The sequence below is a fragment of the Antennarius striatus genome, chromosome 10, assembly GCF_040054535.1.
Source record: "Antennarius striatus isolate MH-2024 chromosome 10, ASM4005453v1, whole genome shotgun sequence".
NCBI classification, from domain to species: domain Eukaryota; kingdom Metazoa; phylum Chordata; class Actinopteri; order Lophiiformes; family Antennariidae; genus Antennarius; species Antennarius striatus.
The window spans coordinates 15,003,265-15,025,021 of NC_090785.1; the positions used below are offsets into that span (position 1 = coordinate 15,003,265).

Genomic DNA, 21,757 nt, shown 5'->3' on the forward strand with positions numbered 1-21,757 from the left:
TGAATTAGCAGCAAAGACTGAGAGGTTTGGAGGGTGAATAACAACTAAAAAAGAAGAGTTTGATATTTGAAATATTATGAACTTATGTCTCACAACACACATGCTAGAGTTAGAAATGGATCGCTGGATCAAGGAACAAATAAAATACCTAATCTAAAACATTTTTTAAATGGTGAGTCAAACTGATGTTTTTAACACACGAACGGACAAACAGACGATCAACAAGGCAGCACAAACATTATCTACACTCAAGTCTTTACCTGGACTTCTTCATGTTTTCATCATCTGGGTCCTGCACTGAGAGATCCAGGAGAGACACACATCAGCATGTCGTACCGATAGAACACACACGACTGATCACAAACCAACTACATTACTAAACACAACATTATTTTAAACGCCGCTGTTCCTACACAACCTCTCTGATAATAAACAATGCAGAGATGAGCAGTCAGATCGACCAGTTTGTCAGATCGGTTGTGCTTTGAGACCAAACAGATGTCAGTGAAGACAGCAGGCAGTTAAAGCCCCCCTTCACAGCTGAAATATGGACCCCCACCGTTATCCAGCATTTCAGAATGCCTCACAGATCCCATCAGATCAGCTGCTCGGTAACACCCATCCACCATTTCTAAGTCCAGAGAAACCCACCCCTAAACCCGCCACTCCTCTGAGCATGTCAGGTCTGGTCCCCGACTTACTGAAGTCGGTGCCTGTGAGCTGGGCCAGGATGCGGAAGGAGCGGGACTGGGTGGTGCCGGTCCGAGGCTGCCAGTCCTCAGTATCCTGGATCAGCCTCTTCTTGCTGCGGTCATTGGGGATAAAACAGGGCAGGTTCTCCACCCTGAGGCTGTGCCTGCACACACACCCGGCAGCAGCACAGGGCAGGTGCAGGTTAACACAACCCCATTTAGGGAATACCCATTTACACCAACCCAACTACAGTAAATCAAGTAACCTTGAGACTAGAGGACATCCAGAACAAATCATGCAACATCTAATGGTGAGCATCACATTCACGCAATAAGGAGCTAATGGATACCCATTACCAAGATTTCTCCTGGGTGCACTATAGATGCTCATAAATGAGCATTACCACATTAGAGATCATATTTTTAACTGTCACTAAAGTCAATGGGAAAATTCTGTTGGACTACATTATGTGTAAATATTTTACTTCATATTGAATTTGATTTGATAAACAACCCAAGCAGCAGAAGAAAAAAAAGACTTTTCACTCAGCACACCACTTCAACACCATTGAAGGTTAAATGCGGCGCGTATTTATCAAGAATCAAGTGGGTAATGAAAGATGGAATGAGTGCTAATGAATTAGCATCTCTGAGAATTTCTCCACAAGCATCAGCTCGTCTCTCTTGTCACATTCACCCACTAAGTTGGCAAACCAGCATGCATGCAGCTGCCGCTTACTTTGACTGTTCGTACATATCATAGTAAGTCGCTTCACCCCTGCACAACAGATCAGAGATGAAAGGAAGACAGCTTGTATGGCATTTACAGAAGGAACTCAGATAACAGAAAAGGGTTTGCCAAGCAAAAAGCTTTTAAATGTTATGTCACTAGTTTCTTTTGGAGGAAATTGTTTCATTTACACAAGTTACAACAGATGCTTGCATTAACCATTGCAGAGCAGTTTTTACCCAACCCACAAGGAGTTACAAAGGGTTACAAAATCAATCAATGCACTAAAGTATATATTGATCAATTCTTATTTTGAACAGTCTCTATGTAAAATATTGAGAAACGTTAAATTGTTATTAACTGCCATGTGAAGAACACTTGGTCATGAGTAGTAAACACATGAAACCCAAAGGAGGTTCAAGCACACGCTGCAAGTATTTAAAGAGTACACAAGACAAAGGTTGAAACCTCTGTAATTATCTAGAAATGGAATGAAAGGCAAACAAGCCAACATTATTTGCACTGGACTGTGAATGAATTAAATAAATATACTAACTTGTCAAGAGTTTCCATCTGCAGCAGGAAAAAAAGAGAAAAAGAAACAGAAGAGGTCAGAGTTCAGCTGAGAATTTTAAAGAGGGGAAACCACAACATGTCAATATATGACACCAGTTGCACACAACAGAATTCCAAAAGGACTGTCAGACAAAGAAAACATCCAAGCAGCGGCACTCGACATGCTGTTAGTGTCTCTGTGAGAGAAAGAACCCATTGTTTAGTTCTTAGTCTTTTGTTGCCTTGACCCAAAATGATCTAGTTGATGTGGAACAAGTCCTTTGACCAACATTGCTCTCATGAATGAGAATGAACGCTTTCGCAACCATGTATCTGGCTGTGGCATTGACCTACAATATTTCTTACTTTTCCATTCAAGTCTCGCTTATTTTATGCAGATATGCAGTAGGATGAATCATGATGTCAGTGTTAGCGCTGCGCAAACGTCATCACCTGAAACCTGTTTCAACACGGCGAGCCTCAACACATTAGACAGACGCCGTCTGCATTGAACCGTTTGCTCTCAGGAGAAAAACAACAATGTCTTCATCAATAGGCAGCTGGCAGATACAATTAGGCTCAAGTCTTCACAGAGTTGTAACATGTTTTTCGTCCATCTGCACAGAAACTTCTCAACCATGTGAACCCTCTCTCAAGAAGGAGAGCAAAGCCGCCTCAATGATGCAGCGGAAGAGCAGGAAAAGCTGTGTGAGAACACGATACAATTTAGGAGCAAGGCTAAGAACAGAAAGTCACCACTGGAAGCGGTAAAGCCGCTACTATGATCCAAATTATAGGATTCCAAATGGTCTACTGTTAAAAACCCATTCAAGCCACACTGCTACTTTCAAGATCCATTCCTAGAATCCTCACAAAGTGGTCAAGAAAACATGAACTTTATCTTGATACACATCAAAGATGACAGCAGCTTTAAAAGCAAGGTTCCCTTTCCCCACACAACAGATCCAAATGATAATTGAAGGTCAATATAGAAGAGGGCCTTCACTCTTAGATCTGGTATGACATCACTTTAACTTTCAGCAAAGAAAAGATGTTTTTCATAAATTTTATGCCAACTGTGGTTAGATTAAAAAAAATTGCACCATGATGAAGACTTTCTATCATCACTGCAGCAATGGACCTATAATTTCTGCATTACGGTCAAAGCAGAGAGAAAGACGGACTCTTTTGAAAAATAAATTTGAGAATGTATACAAGTTTCTGGTGACGTCACCACAAAATGAAATAAACACAAGGGAGAAGTAAAATGAAATGTCTCGTTGGAGTTTAGACACCTGACCTATGTAAGAGAGAGAAATGACTCCAATAAAAACAAAACAGAACTATGACGGATTGTTTCAAAACAAAGTGTGAATGTCATTATGTATTTTCCATTTACCATTAATCTATCTTTTTATTGTTTGTCCATTTCTCTTGCACACACTCTCTTTTAGTGAGCATGATGGGAGCAAAGAGAGTAAGATGAGAAGAAAAAAAATCAGTCAGATCTTCAGTACAACATCTACACACCCTGCTGGGCTAACAAAGTGTTTGCTGTCTGATCTATGATAATAGTTGGCAATATTAATTGGGTCTGTTTTGACAAAAGGCTGACAAACTCCTCCTGTTCCCTCTAAATTACTCCGCTGCCTCCGTCTATCATGGCCAATTACAATAGAGACTTACTACCATCGGTGCATTAAAAAAAACACAACTTTGTACTAAAGTTGACAAATGTCTGCAATCATTTCTGTTAAACTGTTGACAAAAAAGGCAGTAATGAAGTTGTTCTCAGCAGCAGGTCGGTGTTTATTCATTAAGGTCATCTTTTATGGGAAAAACCTGCTATTCTCATTTGCTTAGCTTGGTAAAATACAGTATGGTCAACCTAAAGCAGTTTTCTCTTTAACCAGAAAGAAGAATATCTTTAAAGCAAAGTTAACAAAGGTCAAAGGTAAGAATATTTATTTCTCCACCTACCCATTCTGTGGCTGCTGCATGCCGGCTCTGCCCTGTGAGCGCAGGGTGTTAATTTTAGGCGAGTAGGCCACAGGTCTAATAGGAGGTCCTGAGCTTTCACTCCCACCCCCTGCTGAAAATGGCCTGGCCATCTTGTTAATTGTTGTGCTGGGAGCAAAGGAGTACTTTGGCTGAACAGAAGCTGGACCAAGTGAGTCCTACAAAGGCGTGGGAGAGGAAGACAATGCAGCACAGTGCACAACATGCAGTGAGACATTTCTGACACACAGTAAAAAAGTTAAGTTCCTTTAGGAATTGCATAATCCCAAGCTTTATGTTAAGAGAGCTTCCAGTTTGGCCAAATATTTCCTGGTAGAAAATGATTATTCCAGCCTGTAACAGCTGCTCTGTCAAAGCCTGCTGGATTTTCTCCGCACGCAAAGAAGCGCTTAAGAAGTGTGAACCATTCTATTTGTGTTGGCAGTCTGTCACAGAGCAGCTAAAGTAATCTGCCATTTCTGGTAAGATTCTCAAAGTGACAATGTTGTCATGTTTGACTGACATGTCTCACTAGTGAGATTTCACATTGAGCATTATGCATGAACTGCAAAAGAGCACCCACTGAAATGGAACACCGACTTAATGTCCCCGCTGCTTTTCTTAAAACAGTGCAGCACAAAGGAGTTCATGATCATCGGGCTGTTCAAGTCAGTTGTGCTCTTGAGGCTACTAACAATGAATCTGGGTTGATCTAGTGGTGAAGTGCAGATATAGTGACTCTGGGATTGTACAGGGCCTCACAAAACATACCAAAAGGGAAAATTCCAAACACAATATTCACTCAATCAAGCAAGCTACTCATCTGGCGACTCGTTCCGCTAAAGGACTGTGAGGACAGGTGACTCAGGTCACACACAAATCATAACACTGTTGATGCCAATTGTGAGCAACGTTTAAAAGGTGTAATAATCAGTATTACTACAGTCCAGTAGCAGACCATGCCAAAGTGTTCACACAAAGGAGAGTTAAATGTGTGGGACAAATGTAGTCGTACCTTCTGGTCTTCACCCGCTTTGAAAGCTCTGTGAAAAGGAGAAACAGGGACAGTCGTAAGCACACACAATAATCTGACTCACCAATTTTATATGCATTATAGGGGATTAACATATTCGAATAAGTCTACAACATCTCAGTGGAAAGGCATAGTTGTCCTTTATATAGACAGAGCAATTTACTTAAGTACTTAAGTGTGATTTAAATTTTTATTCAAATTAACAAAAAGAAATACTGCAAAGCAACATAATTCACACACACAATTATGCTGGTTAATTATGCATTCAGGTAAATTGTCCTTAAAATGACAGTAATCTGATTACATCTGTACAAGTAAATTGCTGGAATCACATATGATACATGTATGGTTTACCCTATACAGATACAAGCACTCAATAAGTAATTTACTGACATCTTATTATTAGATCAATGTCATCGGATGCATCAGAAAGCTAAAAGTGCTGAAGCAAGAGGGAGCCCTGCAAATTGCACTGTTGGATTCATTTGTGCTCCACATGTGGCTCTGGTGTCTAGATTGAACTAGACTTGTTTGCTTGAGAAAGCATTACAGTGAAATCCATGGAGTAAAAGCACACAATCCTCTTAGGCTCATATCTCAACAGTAAAGAATATCAGCACAGATGCTACCAGCGATAGAGGTGATGGGAGAAGAAGGACTGCGTCAGGAAATGGTCGATATTTTCTCGGTGGTGTCATTAGAAAACACCAAACCCTCCCTGCATCCCACTGCCTGCAGATTCATCCAGTAGGATGAGAATACCACAAGTGCCACAGCGCTATACACTTCTTAAGTCTAATCCCTGGATTCGCATTACTGCAGCGCCTTCCCTGACTGGCAAGAGGCACCAGACAGTTCATTAAAATGTCTTTACGCATTAAAACATGGAGACACCCAGCTTTACATTGCTGCTGGCTCACAAAAAGTGTAAATATAAACCACTACCGGCACCTGATGAATGTTTGCACGCAACACAAAGCTACAAGGAAGAATAACTCTGCCTTGCAGAAGCCCATTGTCGCACACAAACAAAGCGATGGAAGCTTCCTCTAACAATGACAAATGAGTAACCGCTGGTTGGTATCTGCTCAACCACTGATAGAGAGACACTAAAGAGTGATGACAGCAGGGTTCAACAGACATGGAGACAAGCAAAGAGAGGGGAAACAGACATGTCTGTGCATGTCACGTTTCTTGGAAAGACAAGCAAACTTGATGCTCTACGTTTCGGTTAATGTTAACTTACAATTTGACTGAGATATTCATTTAAGGAATGTGTGTGACAGCTGCTGTGCACTGTATTTGTTTTGGCAGCCTCTCATGAAAAATGAGGCTGATTAAGTCACCTTTTCTTGGAATAAATGAGCTTGTTTGGAGCAAGTCTGAGCTGTGCTGAAACTGAATATCCATGCTCTGAGATCATTTCCTGCCTGCCGCATTTCATGGGTCACTTATTATAGCTGATGCATGCGTAGTTTTTTTCAAGCTGATGTTAGATAAAATCAGAAATTTCTGCAATGAAGAAAAATGTCCTTGATTCTGCATTTAGCTTTGCACACAGCTCACAGCCCTCTAGGCAAATCTGTGACAGCATGCTTTGAAATGTGGACCATGTGTGTTCCTGTAGGTGCAACACAACCTCCTGCCCACTCTCCAGATTCACTATATTCCGCTCCCTCCACAATAATCTGGATAAATCTAAACTATAACCTTAAAATGACAGAGGATGATCACTTGTGTCGAACAAAATGAGGCTCTAAACTAAGCAATGGACCATATCTCATGATCGCGCAGCTGCCCTCCTTTATAGATGTAAAAGAAAATTTGGATGACAGCCAAGGCATGAATAAATAAAATTGACAATCGTGTTCCTCTGGGAAGTGTTTCAGAAAAGAAATGTTTGCTTTTCTTCCAACATCAGACATATCTGATTGCAAAAAACCTGGCAAAAGCCATAAAAAAGGATGTAATGATTTGCAAAAGGACCTATATTGGCTTAAAGCATTGTCGAACCTACGAGGTAATTTCCTTTTTTCAATCACGTGCTTCACAAAGTGTTGAATCTCACTCCATCCTGGCTTGACGAGGAGTGAACTTGATGCTCTTTTCATAACTGATCTTGATATAATCACATGTTACCAATAAATCTGATTACCAGTGGAAAAGCATTGTTTTTCCTGTCTTCCATTGTTGAAACAGGCAATTATTTTTTAAAATCAGTGACATTTATGGAGGTAAATATATGATATTTGTTCTATTTTTTTATGTTGCTTTGTGATGAATATGTGTGGAAATTAAATGCACAGGAACGATTTTTCTGCCTTTCATTTTCTGTTTATGTCCTTACAAGAAAAATATGGTCGGCCAACTTGATGGTATACAATATATACCTCAAAAGGAAATAATCACAGCACCCTACAGTATGAGAAATGAATGTTCATTTTCCATCCATCTTTTTTATTCTTACTCCAAAACATGCACCCATTTGAGGGATTTAGGAGGTTAAAATCTAGTGTGACCACTATCTGCAGAAAAAACTACATGCCAGCAAGATCTTGATCTTTTCAGATATCTTTTGGTACTTTCAAATCTGCTTTTGATCCCGGCGGTTTAACATCCTCACCCTCCATCCACCCACGATCATTCCTGCTTGTCTTCTTCTCTCTACTTAGTGTTTTTTTTTCTCATCGGTTATATCAATTTAGGCTGTACTATAGTACTTTTTTTTTCTACTGATTAATGTGCCCATGTCCAAAAAAAATGGGAAAATATTCTTACAATTTCCAGCATTTCCAAATAAAGTTGTCTTTTTTGTCTGACTAGGAGTCCAAAGCAGAAAATATCCAGTCACTTATCATTTTTGACAAAGAAAAGCACCAAATCCTCACATATGAGAAGCAGCTAATGTTTGGCAGAGAAACATGAACTGGTAAGACCCCCTAGATTTAGAGATGTGTGCAGAGATAGCTGTAAACTACATGAATGTGAAAGGAGCCGGGCATATGGAGAACAATATGAAGCAAATCTCCACCTTGATCTCCAAAGCTGAATGTAACAATTTATGTTCTGGCTTGTCTTCTGGAAAAGTCTTAAATAACCTGCAGCTGTTTTGATTCTCAATACAATTAATGAACAAAGAAGATGTTTCATAACGGTCGAGTCTCTGGACAGGCTACAAGTAATAAAGGCGATGTGAAAATAGAGGTGTTACAGCTGTAAACACAACCTCTTTACCTTTGAGCATCACAAAATCAAAATGAGACACGATGACTTGACATAAACCTTCCTGTTTTACGGCAAAATAGTACAATAAAAAATGTCTCCAAAGACATTAATGTGTGTTATAATTTGAAATGTTGGCACCCTGATGCAATATCTAGTGCCAGTGAATGACATATCAGAGGAACCTTATTTCTTATAATTACATTCCTGATGAAACACTTTAGCTTGTACTCCAAATAATTTAGCAGTCAAGAATTTGTGGCGTAAGTTATGTGAGTAAATATACACCCTGTGTGAAGGTTATCCAACGATAATTAAAGTGAGTCGAGCAAATTAAAGACATTGATTTTTCCCAACTCATTCTTCAAAACAAAGTGCTTTCATTTGATGGAAAATTGCTGAACCTTCATATAATGTTGTGGACTACCTAGGGCTGGTCTCTCATCCAGAGGATGACAGAACCAGATTATCATGGTAATATTAAACTATCAGGAATAGAGACACTGGGTATCTTCAAGAAAATTTGAAAAAAGCAACAAAACACAATCACTGAAATATTTTAATATTGGACAGCATTTATTCTGCTTGTAAGAGCAGGGAACAGGTGGAGGAGAAGCTAGAGAGGTGGAGTTTTGTCCTGGAAAGGAGAGGAATGAAGGTTAGCCGCAGTAAGACAGACTACATGTGTGTGAATGAGAGGGACCCAAGTGGAAGAGTGAGGTTACCAGGAGAAGAGATCAAGAAGGTGGAGAATTTTAAGTACTTAGGGTCAACAGTCCAGAGCGATGGAGAGTGTGGAAAAGAGGTGAAGAAGCGTGTACAGGCAGGATGGAACGGGTGGAGGAAAGTGTCAGGTGTGATGTGTGATAGAAGAGTTTCAGCTAAAAAAGGAAAGGTGTACAAAACTGTGGTGAGACCAGCGATGTTGTTTGGTCTAGAGACAGTGTCACTGAGGAAAAGACAGGAGGCAGAGCTGGAGGTAGCAGAGATGAAGATGCTGAGGTTCTCTCTGGGAGTGACCAGGAAGGATAGAATCAGGAATGAGTACATCAGAGGGACAGCACATGTTAGAGGTTTTGGAGATAAAGTCAGAGAGGCCAGACTGAGATGGTTTGGACATGTCCAGAGGAGAGATAGTGAATATATTGGTAGAAGGATGCTGAGTTTTGAACTGCCAGGCAGGAGGCCTAGAGGAAGACCAAAGAGGAGGTTTATGGATGTAGTGAAAGAGGACATGAAGGTAGTTGGTGTGAGAGAAGAGCAATTGGGAAAGACAGGGTTATACGGAGGCAACTGATTCACTGTGGCGACCCCTGAAGGGAAAAGCCGAAAGGAAAAGAAGTTTTATTCTGCTTGTGCAAACCAAGCATAAGTTAAGGCAGCCAGTTAGTTTATAAAGAAGAATTATTACACATTATTAATCCCCAGTGGGGCAATTGTTTTTACACTCTAGAATATACGTATATTACACACATAAGCCAGAGAGCGTGCGCACGCAGACACACACACACACACACACACACACACACACACACACACACACACACACACGGCCTACAGACATGCAACTGTGGAGAGAGATGGTGAAGTGATTGACAGCAGTTTGGGGGGGGGGGTTTCAGTACTTTGCTCAAGGGCACCTCTGCAGTGCCAATTTGACATCTCTCCAGGTACCAGTCCACTCTCTACACTTGTCCACAAGTACTCGTGGACTGAGCTACTCCAAACTGTACGGTATCTATCTATTAAATGTGGCTGCAATCTATTTCAGGTCACAGCGTTACAAATTCAGAACAAACTACCTAAATGCTCTTGAGATGGGAAGAATTCTGATAAAAACAAATTGAAGAATGAGTATTAAAAGTTTAGTGGAGAAAATGTGGCATCTTGAATGATTTGGTAAGTCTTCATGAAAATTGCAGGTTACACCAGGAATCCAGGAAAACTGGTTACAAAAACATCTCAGTGTCCAGAAACACTGCTTCTTACTTAAGCTAACTTTTCACCAAAATCCACAAAAGTCTGTATGATATATAACTATTGTAATAGACAAAGAAAGGAAAATGATTTAAACCGTCACCAGCAAAAATAATTACATTATGACAGCATTTAGTATTGGAACTGTGACTTATGAGTAAAAAGAAATTCAAGCCTAAATCTCAGCCAAAAATCAATCTAACTCAAAGAAGGCATGAAATAATGCAATGTGTGTGGTGATAACTTGAATACCAATGTGTTTTGCAACTATCTGTGGTACAGAGACAAATTTCAAGGACATTAAGGTATTCTATCTCTCTAAAGAATGAAGGAGGATATGCTTTTTGGTGATTTATGTGGCTCCGACTGATCGAGATAAAAAAGGAGGGTGAGTGATCATGCAGGGGGTTTTTTGCATCATGCATTGCCAGATGACTTACTTGCTGAGGGTGAGGGTGAGGGAGTCTGTTGCTGCTCTAATCTTGTTCTGTGCCTCCACATGGGTCATGTCCTCTGCATTAGAGTCATTGATAGACACCACCCAATCGCCCACCCCGACACCAGCCTGAGCTGCCTTCCCTCCTGGGGTCAGCTGGAGAAAAAAACACAGGAAGAGCACCAGATAGAAGTTACAGGCACTTATAGAAGTCTAAAAGAACATAAACCTTTAATCAGTCAAAAAATATTGAACTGACATTTCAATTCTGCAATGTAAAACTTTTGTTTTGTTAACCAAGTTGGCAGGTCATGGTCTCAAAAGTATTCAACTTTTTTATTGTGTGATTTCATTACTTTCTGTTATCTTGACATATCAGAAATTCCCAACAAAACACAGGAAATGCAATCACAAAAAAGGCAAGTCAAGTCTCTTAAGACCACTTAATGATCAAGTCGGGGGGACTCAGTGTCTGTGTCTGACAAGCCAGGGAAATATTTCACTCAACACTATCAGGAACAGGCATTATAGGTCATCATGATGTCATCAGTCATCAGCATATGATTTACTGCAGATGTGACTTCAGACTATGAAAAGAACTCTTGTGAGCTGCAGACAGGAACCATATGTTACAAATAAGCACATAATTTACTGGAATGGCTTTTCCTGTCTCATCAGCACAGGTAAGTCATCGACTAGTTTCACTTACAGAAGAGTGACATCATCCATTCTGGGCTGTCATGTAGACATCAGACAAATCAGAGCAAAGGTCTGGATTCTGGTTACAAACAGGTGGATCTTAATGCCTTTCTACATGCTACGCTTTCCATTGTGTATTTTACTATGCAGAGACGCTGAATAATGTTTAGTAAGGGATTACTCAGGTTCCCTAACTGGGTAAAAGAAAGCAGATAGTAAAGGCACAAAGGGTTCAAAGTGAGATAAGTCAACAAAAGCAAGGATTTATGGAAAAATAAAAACACTCAACTTAGATTATTCTGGAGTCACAAATCCCTGAAAATGTTAGCTCATCAAAAGCGCCCAAGACTCAGCAGTTCAATAAATATTCAGCTTAGCTATCATGCTTGCGACTATGATTCTGCACATTAAACATAAACACTCGCATGAGTGGTGAGGTAATATGCTCCGTAAACTGATGACAGCTGAGACTGAAAAAGTACCCCGCACCCCAATGAAGACAAAGGCGTACCTGCCTTGAATGAAAACAGAAAAGAAGGCTAAAAATAGGAAGAAATGCATTCCCAGAGGCATTCCAAGAATTTCCATTACAGCCAAGTTCAAGTATTGCCTTTGATTTGCACTGAGTGAAAGCAATTGGGAAAGAACATTTCTTTAATTTGGAAAGAACTTAAAAGTTGGTGAAAAACAACTGTGAATGAAAATGAGTGACATACCCTGAAAGGGGAACAACCTGGCATAATGACAATGAGCTTGACTACAGCAAACTACAGCAGCCTTTTCACTGCTTGTACTGAACTATAACACCTTGTTATTTTACCCACAACTGGAACAAAGTACATACTTTCACAAAGGCCCAACAGTGCCTCTTAAATGAAACTCTGCTGCTAATCACACTACGTGAGAACAATTAAGACAGCTGTCCTCAGGTTTTGTCCCTTTTTCATCATTTGAAGAAAACCCATTAAGTTTTTTATGTATATGAAAAAATATACCGGAAAAGTTCAAAATGGTCATTCATCTGCTCCAAAATGAAATGAATTCCTCCATGGGACATGTCCCACCCTTCCACCCAGTTTAATGGTAATCCTTCAAGTAATGGATGAGTAAAAATGGAAATGCTAAAAATGACCTGTCCCTATTTGATACGGAAAGTGAAATTCCATGAAATCTGTATCCATTCTAAAATGTAATAAGTTCTTTTTAAAGTCATATCCCCAGTCTGAAGACAACTTGTCTGATGGTTTTGGTGTAATCTTGCTAACAGGTAAAAAGGGGAAATCAAGGAAAACAGTAATTTCCATTATTCCAGACATAGGTTCACCCGTTGGTGTGATGAATAGGAAAATTGTCAGGCATACAGTCACTACACCTCCCATGGGAGATTATGGAGATTACTCACACTACCATCAAGACATTTTAAATCAATGAGCATTTGTCTGAGGGTGGTTCACTGAGAGGATTCAGTTTTATGGAACACATAAAGAAGGAGCTTTCGATTTGTTACTAATTTAAACATCGTAAAACCATTACTGAATTATATTCCTCAATGTACAAGAAGAGGTAAAAAAGAAAAAGAAAGTGAATATGAAGCGGCTGCAACTGCAGCTGGAACATAGACTGGAAGAGCGTGTGTGTGTGTGTGTGTGTGTGTGTGTGTGTGTGTGTGTGTGTGTGTGTACTGATGGACACAGACACCTGTGCTCCTGGCTCAGGTTCAGAGTGCAGCTGCTCCCTCACTTGAGAAGGCAGCAATTAAAGTTGCTGCGCTCAGACGTTTGGTTGGTAGGGGGCCGACAGAAACCCGATACCCCCCAGAAGTTTGTCAATAGGCCGAAGGACATTGGAAAATATGTTGAATGCAGTGTTCTAAACAAGCAGGGAGATTACATGACTGCACAGCCACGAGCTACAGCAATTTCATGTAGTATTAAAGTGACAATGATGGCTTTCTCATGTGGTATTCAGCTGACACGCGTAACGACCGTGAAGCCGATCCATCTTCTTATAAATGATCCTGTGCGAATACGATTTGCATACTCGGATCACATTAATAGCAAGACATTTGCAACTGCACGGCTAGCCTTCCTTTTAATCAGCCTGGTCTGGAGGTCTTTTCTTTTGCAGGCCACATGTACAGAGCTGTGTTAGTACGTTATTGCAGCCATGCAAAATGCAATGGTACCAAGTCACAATGGAAGCCATTTCTTTTGACCAAGCCAAAAATTGTGCCGTAGTCCACCCTAGAAAATTTTGTTTTTAGGTATTTTAATAGTGCACTAAAGGTTATCAGCAGATGTAACCATGTAACTCTGCACCAGCTCACTTTTATTCTTTCCACAGCTATTTGAGGGCTGAGAGACACTCTGTCCTTACATCATTCACACGGCGCAGCTGATGCAAGCCATAAATATCCCTCTGAGAAATGGAAAACTGAACCTGCAAGTATGTGCTCCCCCCCATAGACTGCTGTAAAACAGTTGCAATAATTCCCCTCAAAACATGGCTGCTCTGATCACAACACAACACATTCACATCCAACTAGTCAGACAAAAAAATGCCCCCTGTGGGCAATCTATCAGTAAGGACTGAATTATTAATTAACCCCTATGAGAAGAGCTTGGGTGTGAGAGAGAGAAAGAAGGAGAGTTTAAAGCATATAAGAGTAAGATCAATAAATGATCTGCAGGTCAGACAGAGAAGCAGGAATATTAGGCCTGAAGACACATCCAGCTGTGGTTGTGGAAAAATCATTATTAACTCACTCGTGAATTGACATGACATCATCTGTGATTTCCTCCAAACGTTTGATTTCAGCATTGCAGCATGTGGTTGCCAACGGAAACCAGATGATTCCTGGGATTCTCAGTTACGGAATTGTAATGTTTATGGAATCGACATGGCATGAGCAATCTGGGGCAGATAGATTGAAGAATTCCTCAGATGAGCTGCTTCATCTGTTGCTTCACACCGGAGTTGATTTAAATGAGACAGCATTAAAACTCGTGATGATGACATCTTGCCTCCAACCTTTTGTGTTTTTCTGGTTGAAACTGGATATCTGAGCAGATGTGCTAACACATATACAATTTTACAGATCTCATCTTCTCAAGGTCACAGATGTGCAATAAAAAAAAAAGATGAAACAACTCTTTGAAAAGGATAAATTCACAGATGCCGTTTCTGGGGTCGGGCTTGAAATCAAATCAGGCAGCTCAAGATTTCCAGAGGTCAACTTTCATAGATGGAAATGTTGATGAGGGCCTGCTGGATTTTGAACCTATGTTTGACCCATTCATATGGGTTTAGTATTTATTTAGTATTTATCCTGACCTGTGAACAATGTTACGACTTTTTAATCAGTTACTCATCATTATCATGTTTTGTTTCAGTCAGTGAAAAAGGGTTTTGTCTATTCCATGACATCATGGTGATATGAAAGGTTTCAGTCCCTCCATAAAGTTGTAAAGTTATAATCATAACGGTTCAAATAAATTCAACCGATTCACATAAACTCATGTACACAGCTTTGAAATTTTGTCCATATCACCGTGACTTATCAGCTATTTTGACCTACCTTTGTAGTCGCCCTCATGTTTCACCAAAAATAGCAGTCCCCCATTTTTACCCTGCAACGTCCTGGTGCGACCAAATCAAAAACAATATTTTTTGCTTATCTTATTTTATTAAGAAAAACAGACTGAATGACTAAAATTCCTTGTCAAAAAGGTCTGTTTAACGAAAACATTACGGGTTTTGAACATTTGCTAATGTGCATTTTTATCTTGAACCATACCCGAGCCCCCTGAACAAGCTGGGCTTCTTGCCCATTTAAAGTCTGAGGCTGGGTTGAGATCATTTTGGCCCCAAAACCTCTAATTATTCACTTTAGCAGATAAAACTGTCAAACTCGGAGTGGCAGCTATCCTGACAGATACGTTGGAGAAAACCAGTTACCAGATAGATCGACCGATACCCAGGTCAGACAGGCAATTTACATGTCAGGATCTCCAATTTCCTCTGGCTTCCCATTGACCAGGCCTAGTTTACCATTAAGTGCTATCACGCCCTCCACCTCTGCACCAGAGCCAGTGAGATGAGCCTGTGGGGCGCCAGTGGCTCCTACATCTGCCGGCGCAACACAGGAAATTAAACGGCTACAGACACCAACACCAGAATAACTTTTGTGGATGGCAAGAACAAGAGAATTTGGTAAAGTTTTTGTTTAGAACAAAACATGTGTTTTTTTTAGCCATGATAACGCATATTGATTCAGGCTCAGAGTTTAATGATAGCAGTTTTGTCTTTATCTCCTTTTAGTCACGGACAAAACAATCATAGTTAGACACTTTTCATCATAGGCTTTATTAACGAAGTTAAATCGAGAAATTAAAAAGTGAACAACAGCACTAGGATTATACCATGGAATTACAATGGATGACCGAGCTAATAGTGTCTTCTGCTAAGAAGAGGCTTGGTGGTTATTATAAAACAAAGTATTCCTAAAGTTTGATACAAGCAAATGCCTAAACTTCACGAAAGTGTAAATTGTGCCCTTTAAAAAGCCACATGACTGCCAATAACATTAAATTCCCAACAGAAATATCCGTTCTCCACTGCCAGGCAGCATCAGTGTGTGCTCATTCCAGCCTGGGAGGAGGGTCAACAAGTCGGGTCCACTGACACATACAACTGGGCCCAGTATCGCTGTGACCGTCTGAAAAAGGGATAATGACATTCAGTCAAAGAGAAAAAGGCATTGCTTTCTCATTATTTCATGTCCCTTTCCTTTGGGATGGTGAAAAGTCAAGAGAACGCTTTAATCATTTTGCTGGTCAGAAGATTGTATGCATCTACCGACACAAGAAATAGGAAAACTAAAAGTTGTGTACCAACGTTGAAAAAGGTCAAAAGTTATGTACATATATTTTCAGATGATAAATGGGTGTGTACATATTATTCTAAGTTTCTTTCACAGTGGCTTAGCAGTTTGTGTTGGCATAGTCTGCAGTGTTTTCCTCTGTTGTTCCTGTTAAATATTCCAGTGAAATTGGGAGGGGGGGGTGACCATCAGACTCGCAATAAAAGAGTGTAGAAGGCAAATTTGACACACAAAGGAGGAAGAGGATCGTCTGTTGGCAGCAACGGGGTGGATATGAGAAAAATCTCTGGAATGCTGAGAAAGCGCAGCTTTCCAGGCTCACAGACATAGGTGGGACAGAAACTAGAGCATTCATGAAGCGTGGAAACATACGCCAACTCACACTTAAGAGGCAACGAGCCACAGACACACACACCTTTCTCAAATAATACAAAAAGGACTAGGAACTCTAATATTACAAATAACATTTCTGGCAAAGTTCTCCCAGAAACAACTGCAATAAACAATATTATTGTCTACTTCTGAAATGAAAAATTCATAACGCCTAATGATAATTGATCAGAAGTGAACTCATACTCAAAGATGTTCAAATAATGGAATCTTAACGAGGTAAATATTATAATATCATAAATATCAAATTAGGCACAAACACACAGTGTCATTCATTCCTAAGGCAGGCAATATATAACCAGTCATGTTTTTCTTCTTTCTCAAAGTCACATTTCCTAAACATGGACTACAAACTGGTTTTTTCAGGTAAACAAAGTCTTCTCTGTTTTTCATATCGAAGCCAAACTGTTCTCACACCAATCTAAGGCAGAACCGGAGATATTCTTCCATACCTGGATTCATGGAGGGATTCATTGTTGAAAAATCCATCTGAGAGCGCTTTATCTTCACCTCGTTCACCGTCTCTGTGAGTGTAGGACCTGCCTACGCAGAGAGCAAACTACAAGGCCAAAACAGCAGCTTCACCATAAATTGCAGCAAATAGTCTCAATATGTCTTGATATTTATCACTTCATTCAGCTTGGGCACTGAGGTCTTAAGTCTTATAATGACAGAGAGAACATCTTTATTGTGGCTTCATGTTAGTTAAGATGTTGGTGTCGTCTTTAACTAAACAGCCACACATACAAATCTAACAAGAAACATAGAAGTCATGTCATGTTTGAGGTCATGTCCACATGTGACACAGTAGTCTAATAGCATATGGTGAGAGGTCTATTGAAACACTAATAGACATCTCAGTCATCTCATCTAATCAAAGAAACACTTAAATGCATTGATCTTGCAGGAGCTATCAATGTCAATCTCTTGGGCTTTGGCTTAAACCGTTTCACGGAGCCCTTCGTCCCCTCAATCCACATTTTCTTCACTGTGCAACTGCTTTTCACTGACTGGCTAGTCTGAGATACTTATCTCATCAGCTACAAGCCAGTAAAGACAGACCGCCCACTAAATTCATCCAATGTAAGTCCAGAGAGCAGAGGCCTGACTTTGTCTTCCTGTTACTAAAGGGATGCTGTAAATCTTTGAGGTTTACATCCCCTCATTGGGTTGTTTTCGTCCTCTGTGACTGTGATTCACTGTCCAGTCTTTTATGACAATTGCAGAGGAGAGCCAACAGTCTCAGAGGCAGAGAAAGATAACCTGTCATGTCTTTATAACTCATGCACCCCGGGGCCCCGCAGACTGCTGGAACAAGCCTCATAGATATTAGACACCCACCAGTCGCTAAGACTCCAGTCTTAAAGGAAAAATAGTGGTAAAGTCTTTGCAATACAAAAAATTCAAGCCATATTTATATCAGTTTGGATGGTAATCCGCGTGTGTAATGTACCTGGATTGCAGAAAAACTTGCCTCCCACTAGTCAAGCTCATTAACTACAGTCACACCCAATGAATTCACTCCACTACATGCCCTGCATGCCTTGAACCAAAGTTCCCCAAAACTAAGTTTTGCATTCCATTAAAAACACAGATATTATTTGGGACTGATCATCTGATAAGGGTTTAAAAAGCGTTGGGACTTTCATAGAAGGAATAGAAGGAAATGTTTCTTGTCTATAACCCAAGAAGAACATTGTGTTTCAGACTGATGCCTGCCAGAGAAGACAGCAGATACTAGACATGTGCTGACACGGCTGATGATGGCTGCTGCCTTCACCACAGGATGACATCACCTTGACTCACAGTTCAATGCACTTACAACATACTGTAAACACTGTAGGTCATACTAATCAGGGCAAGAGAAAATAATGTCTTGTTTTCTCGGTGCATTTCATCTGAAAGCTGAATGGTACAACTGACTAAATTTTGACATGAAAAAAACAAGAAATCAAAGTGTCTGGGAGACCTTGTGAGACTCATATATTTACCTATTCACTCCTAATTACCTCTAAAACAGGAAATTACACATTTTAAAACAGAATTGATGATACAATAAATGTAGCTCTATTCTAACATTCATAGATCACCCCAGACTCCAAGGGAACGATATAACAATGTTGAGTGGAAATGAGTGCAAGACAGAATACGAGATGTTTGACTTGGCAAAAATGTTGGAATGATTTTATGTGTATGCAAGAGTGTGAGGCTACATGTGAGATTCTGTGCGTTTGCCAGGCAAAGCAGCACTGAACTGCACTTATAAGGGCTGGAAAGTGGCTGCTGCACTCTTCTAAAGCGACAGCAGTTTATAGAGTATTTGAAAATTCATTCAGTGAAGAGGTGATGACCTAACATGGAGATTTAAAAGCACTGTGAAAAAACAACAGCGTGTCCTTGTGTCCAAGTATTGCTATGAATACAGACAAACTAATATGATTGGTTTGCACCATACATAAGGAGTGTACATATCACAGGGTGATCATCCACTTTAATCTTCAAGAAAAAGGCAACGATGATGCAGAAACTTACAAAAACTCAATCTAAAGACAAATTGTTTCTTACCCTGGACACAGTGAGGGGCATGCTGAAGTCCTTGCCACCCTGCAGCCTGAAGCCCCAAGGTGCTGGGCCATCCAGGGTTATTGAGTATACATTCATAGCCTTGAGGAAGAAAAAGGAGGAAAAGGTCTCAATTAGGCAGGAAGGCCTCTTTCCTGCATTTTTCAAAAACACACGATCTATTTAGAATCTGACAATAAAATAGTTTGGAAATTGCAGAAAACCTGTGCTTCAGAAATAATCATGTTACAAATATTCAAACTGAAATTAATGAAGAATTTCTATATATTTTGCCATATGACCAAACATACCAGTTGCCACTGGGATGAACTCTCCTATATTATTCAGCACACACACTAATAGGTTATTACCCTTGTCTCATAATTTTTTAACAGAGCACCAACTCAGAGTCCAACATTATAAATCATTGAAAACCCCTTTGTTGCAATTGCACAATCAAAAGAGCAGATTCATCATTCAAACAAGTTTCTTTCTTTCTTTATTTCTTTCTTTCTTTAGGCAGCGCTGGCTCTCAGCCACAAAATTTTGGAATACCAAGGAAACCGCTTCATGGCCAGTAACCAAAAACAGGTCATTTTAAGACGCAGAGGCAACTTGAGATGAAAGGCTGTGTCCCTCGCTCGTATAGTTATTACCATCGCTTCCTGTACCTGCAGCTCTAATTCACTAAAACAGTTCCTCCTGTCAGGTGTCATCACACTGTGTCATCAGCAGCAAGCTACCCAAGACGCCATGGAAACCTACCTTGTCCTTAAGGGCCAGCCAATGGCCCTAACCGGGGTGAAAGCTAGAAAGTGAGTAAGCTGGGGCAAGCAGATTCTCTCTGTGTTGGCAAACCCTACCCCCCGACAGCGTCTGTGACACAGGCGAGCCCTCGCCTCTCCTCACTCCTCAGAGGCTATATAAGGAATGTAAAACTACACCAAACTATTTCAGCACAACACCCACATGAGTCACAGAGAAGAAGGGGGGGGGGTGGTAGAGGAGGACGCAGAGAGGGAATGTCAGCTACCCCTATATCCTGGCTAAGGCCTACTACATAGGAGAAAATTGATTGTTGTTGTTTTTGTATGTTTTTTAGGACAGGAGAGGCCAGGGGCCGCGACAACTGAAGCAAAGCTTATGGAAATTTACATTCCATCAGGAAAGCATGAAGTGCAGTACCACCAAACCCACAATTATATTTAAAGATCACGTTCTTAAAGCAACAGAGGAGCTTAAAGATGGTGAATAAGATGAGTTCACACAGAAAAAAAGAAACTCGTCCTTATTTTAAGTAAAGCAGATCAACAAGTAAATAACTCCAAATAACACCCGACCCATAAAAATGTGCAAAGTTGCTAATTCAATACAAATCCATGTAAGGGATTTGATATGCATTCTTTTTTTTTTTTGTACTTATGTGCTGGTGCCAGACTCCGAATCATACAAATGTAGTTTTCTGTCACTTTTCTTATATTACACCTCCTCTAATAGAAAGTCAAGGAGTGCATAAATTCAATTATAGGACAGACAGTTCCAGACAAAAAACAAATGGAAAGACAAATAGCAGCAGCGAGAAATGCAGGTGAAATTTTACTGAGGGATACGAACTGCAAATTGAATTTTTTTTTGTGGTTATTTTAAAGAAACCAATAGAAGAAAGAGGCATGAATCCAGACGCATTTTAAGTTAATTAAATATCATCTTCCCACTGAGCAAGAGGAGCAATCATCAGCGTAAACCAATAAAAAATGAAAGTGTGCCTGTGGCATTTATCTAAGGGACGCCCCTGGTTTTAGAATAGCTATTTATAATCTCCCGTGGTTCCACTGTAATATTCCTATAGGAAATTGCAATGCCAGTTGTTGCATGTCCTCAAATACACAAAAAATACAATTACGAGCTCGTATATCTTACATTTAATTGATTTCCAAGACAGTAATTTGCAACAGGTAATTAAAGAGTCCACTGTGGACAATAAATGGTGGTGAAGCCGCAGAAGCGCAGAGGAAACATTCAAAACAAGTAAGAAGAAGAGACCAGAAAACTAGACAGCCCCCGAACAAAAGAGGTCTGCAGCGCACTGGATGGATGGTGCGTTCAAAGCACTTTGTCCAGGTCACAAAGTTGTACGAGGAAAAGAGCCCGTAGAAAAAGTAACACTAAGAATAAGTTGGGTAGAAACCAGCTCCGCCAGACGTCCGTCCTACCTCTTCGTCCCGTTCGCCAGACATCACGACCCGTCCGGGAGAAACAAGTTGCTCGGCAGGAAGACGAAACTTTGAGACTTCCTCAAAGCGGACGTCAGGAAGCCGCAGTCGATCCCCTCGGTGAGCAACAGGATCGTTCCTTCAAATTCTTTTTTAGTGCGAGTCGGCTGAAACGTCACGAGTCACGTGGCTCGCTGCTTCGTTTTACACACGTCTCAGCTGTGGAACGTCCTGACGGGCGCGTGCGCGTCAACGACTGGCTGTTCGGGAGCAGGACCACGACCTGACATGACATGACATGACATGACATAACATGGCATGACATGGCATGACATAGGGGTTCAATGCAGGTTTGTACTGGAGAGAAG

At 40.5% G+C, this 21,757-nt stretch overlaps 1 protein-coding gene across 4 annotated transcripts in view; it reads right to left on the minus strand.

The window, feature by feature from the left end:
- pdlim7 (PDZ and LIM domain 7) overlaps positions 1-21,548 on the minus strand; it is a 30,029-nt gene extending 8,481 nt beyond the window's left edge. Inside the window, exons 1-8 of one of the 4 annotated variants that reach the window (XM_068324907.1) lie at positions 21,390-21,548; positions 19,180-19,278; positions 10,648-10,799; positions 4,991-5,018; positions 1,979-1,995; positions 1,432-1,470; positions 702-856; positions 261-297 (exon numbers count right to left, since the gene is read on the minus strand). In XM_068324907.1, coding sequence (XP_068181008.1) covers positions 261-297; positions 702-856; positions 1,432-1,470; positions 1,979-1,995; positions 4,991-5,018; positions 10,648-10,799; positions 19,180-19,278; positions 21,390-21,413 — 551 coding nt within the window. In that variant the 5' untranslated portion in view covers positions 21,414-21,548. Of the gene's footprint in view, positions 1-260; positions 298-701; positions 857-1,431; positions 1,471-1,978; positions 1,996-3,957; positions 4,155-4,990; positions 5,019-10,647; positions 10,800-19,179; positions 19,279-19,941; positions 20,100-21,389 lie in introns of those variants that run through there. The other 3 variants (XM_068324906.1, XM_068324904.1, XM_068324905.1) reach the window with 3 other exon arrangements.
- Between the last annotated feature and the right edge of the window lie 209 nt (positions 21,549-21,757).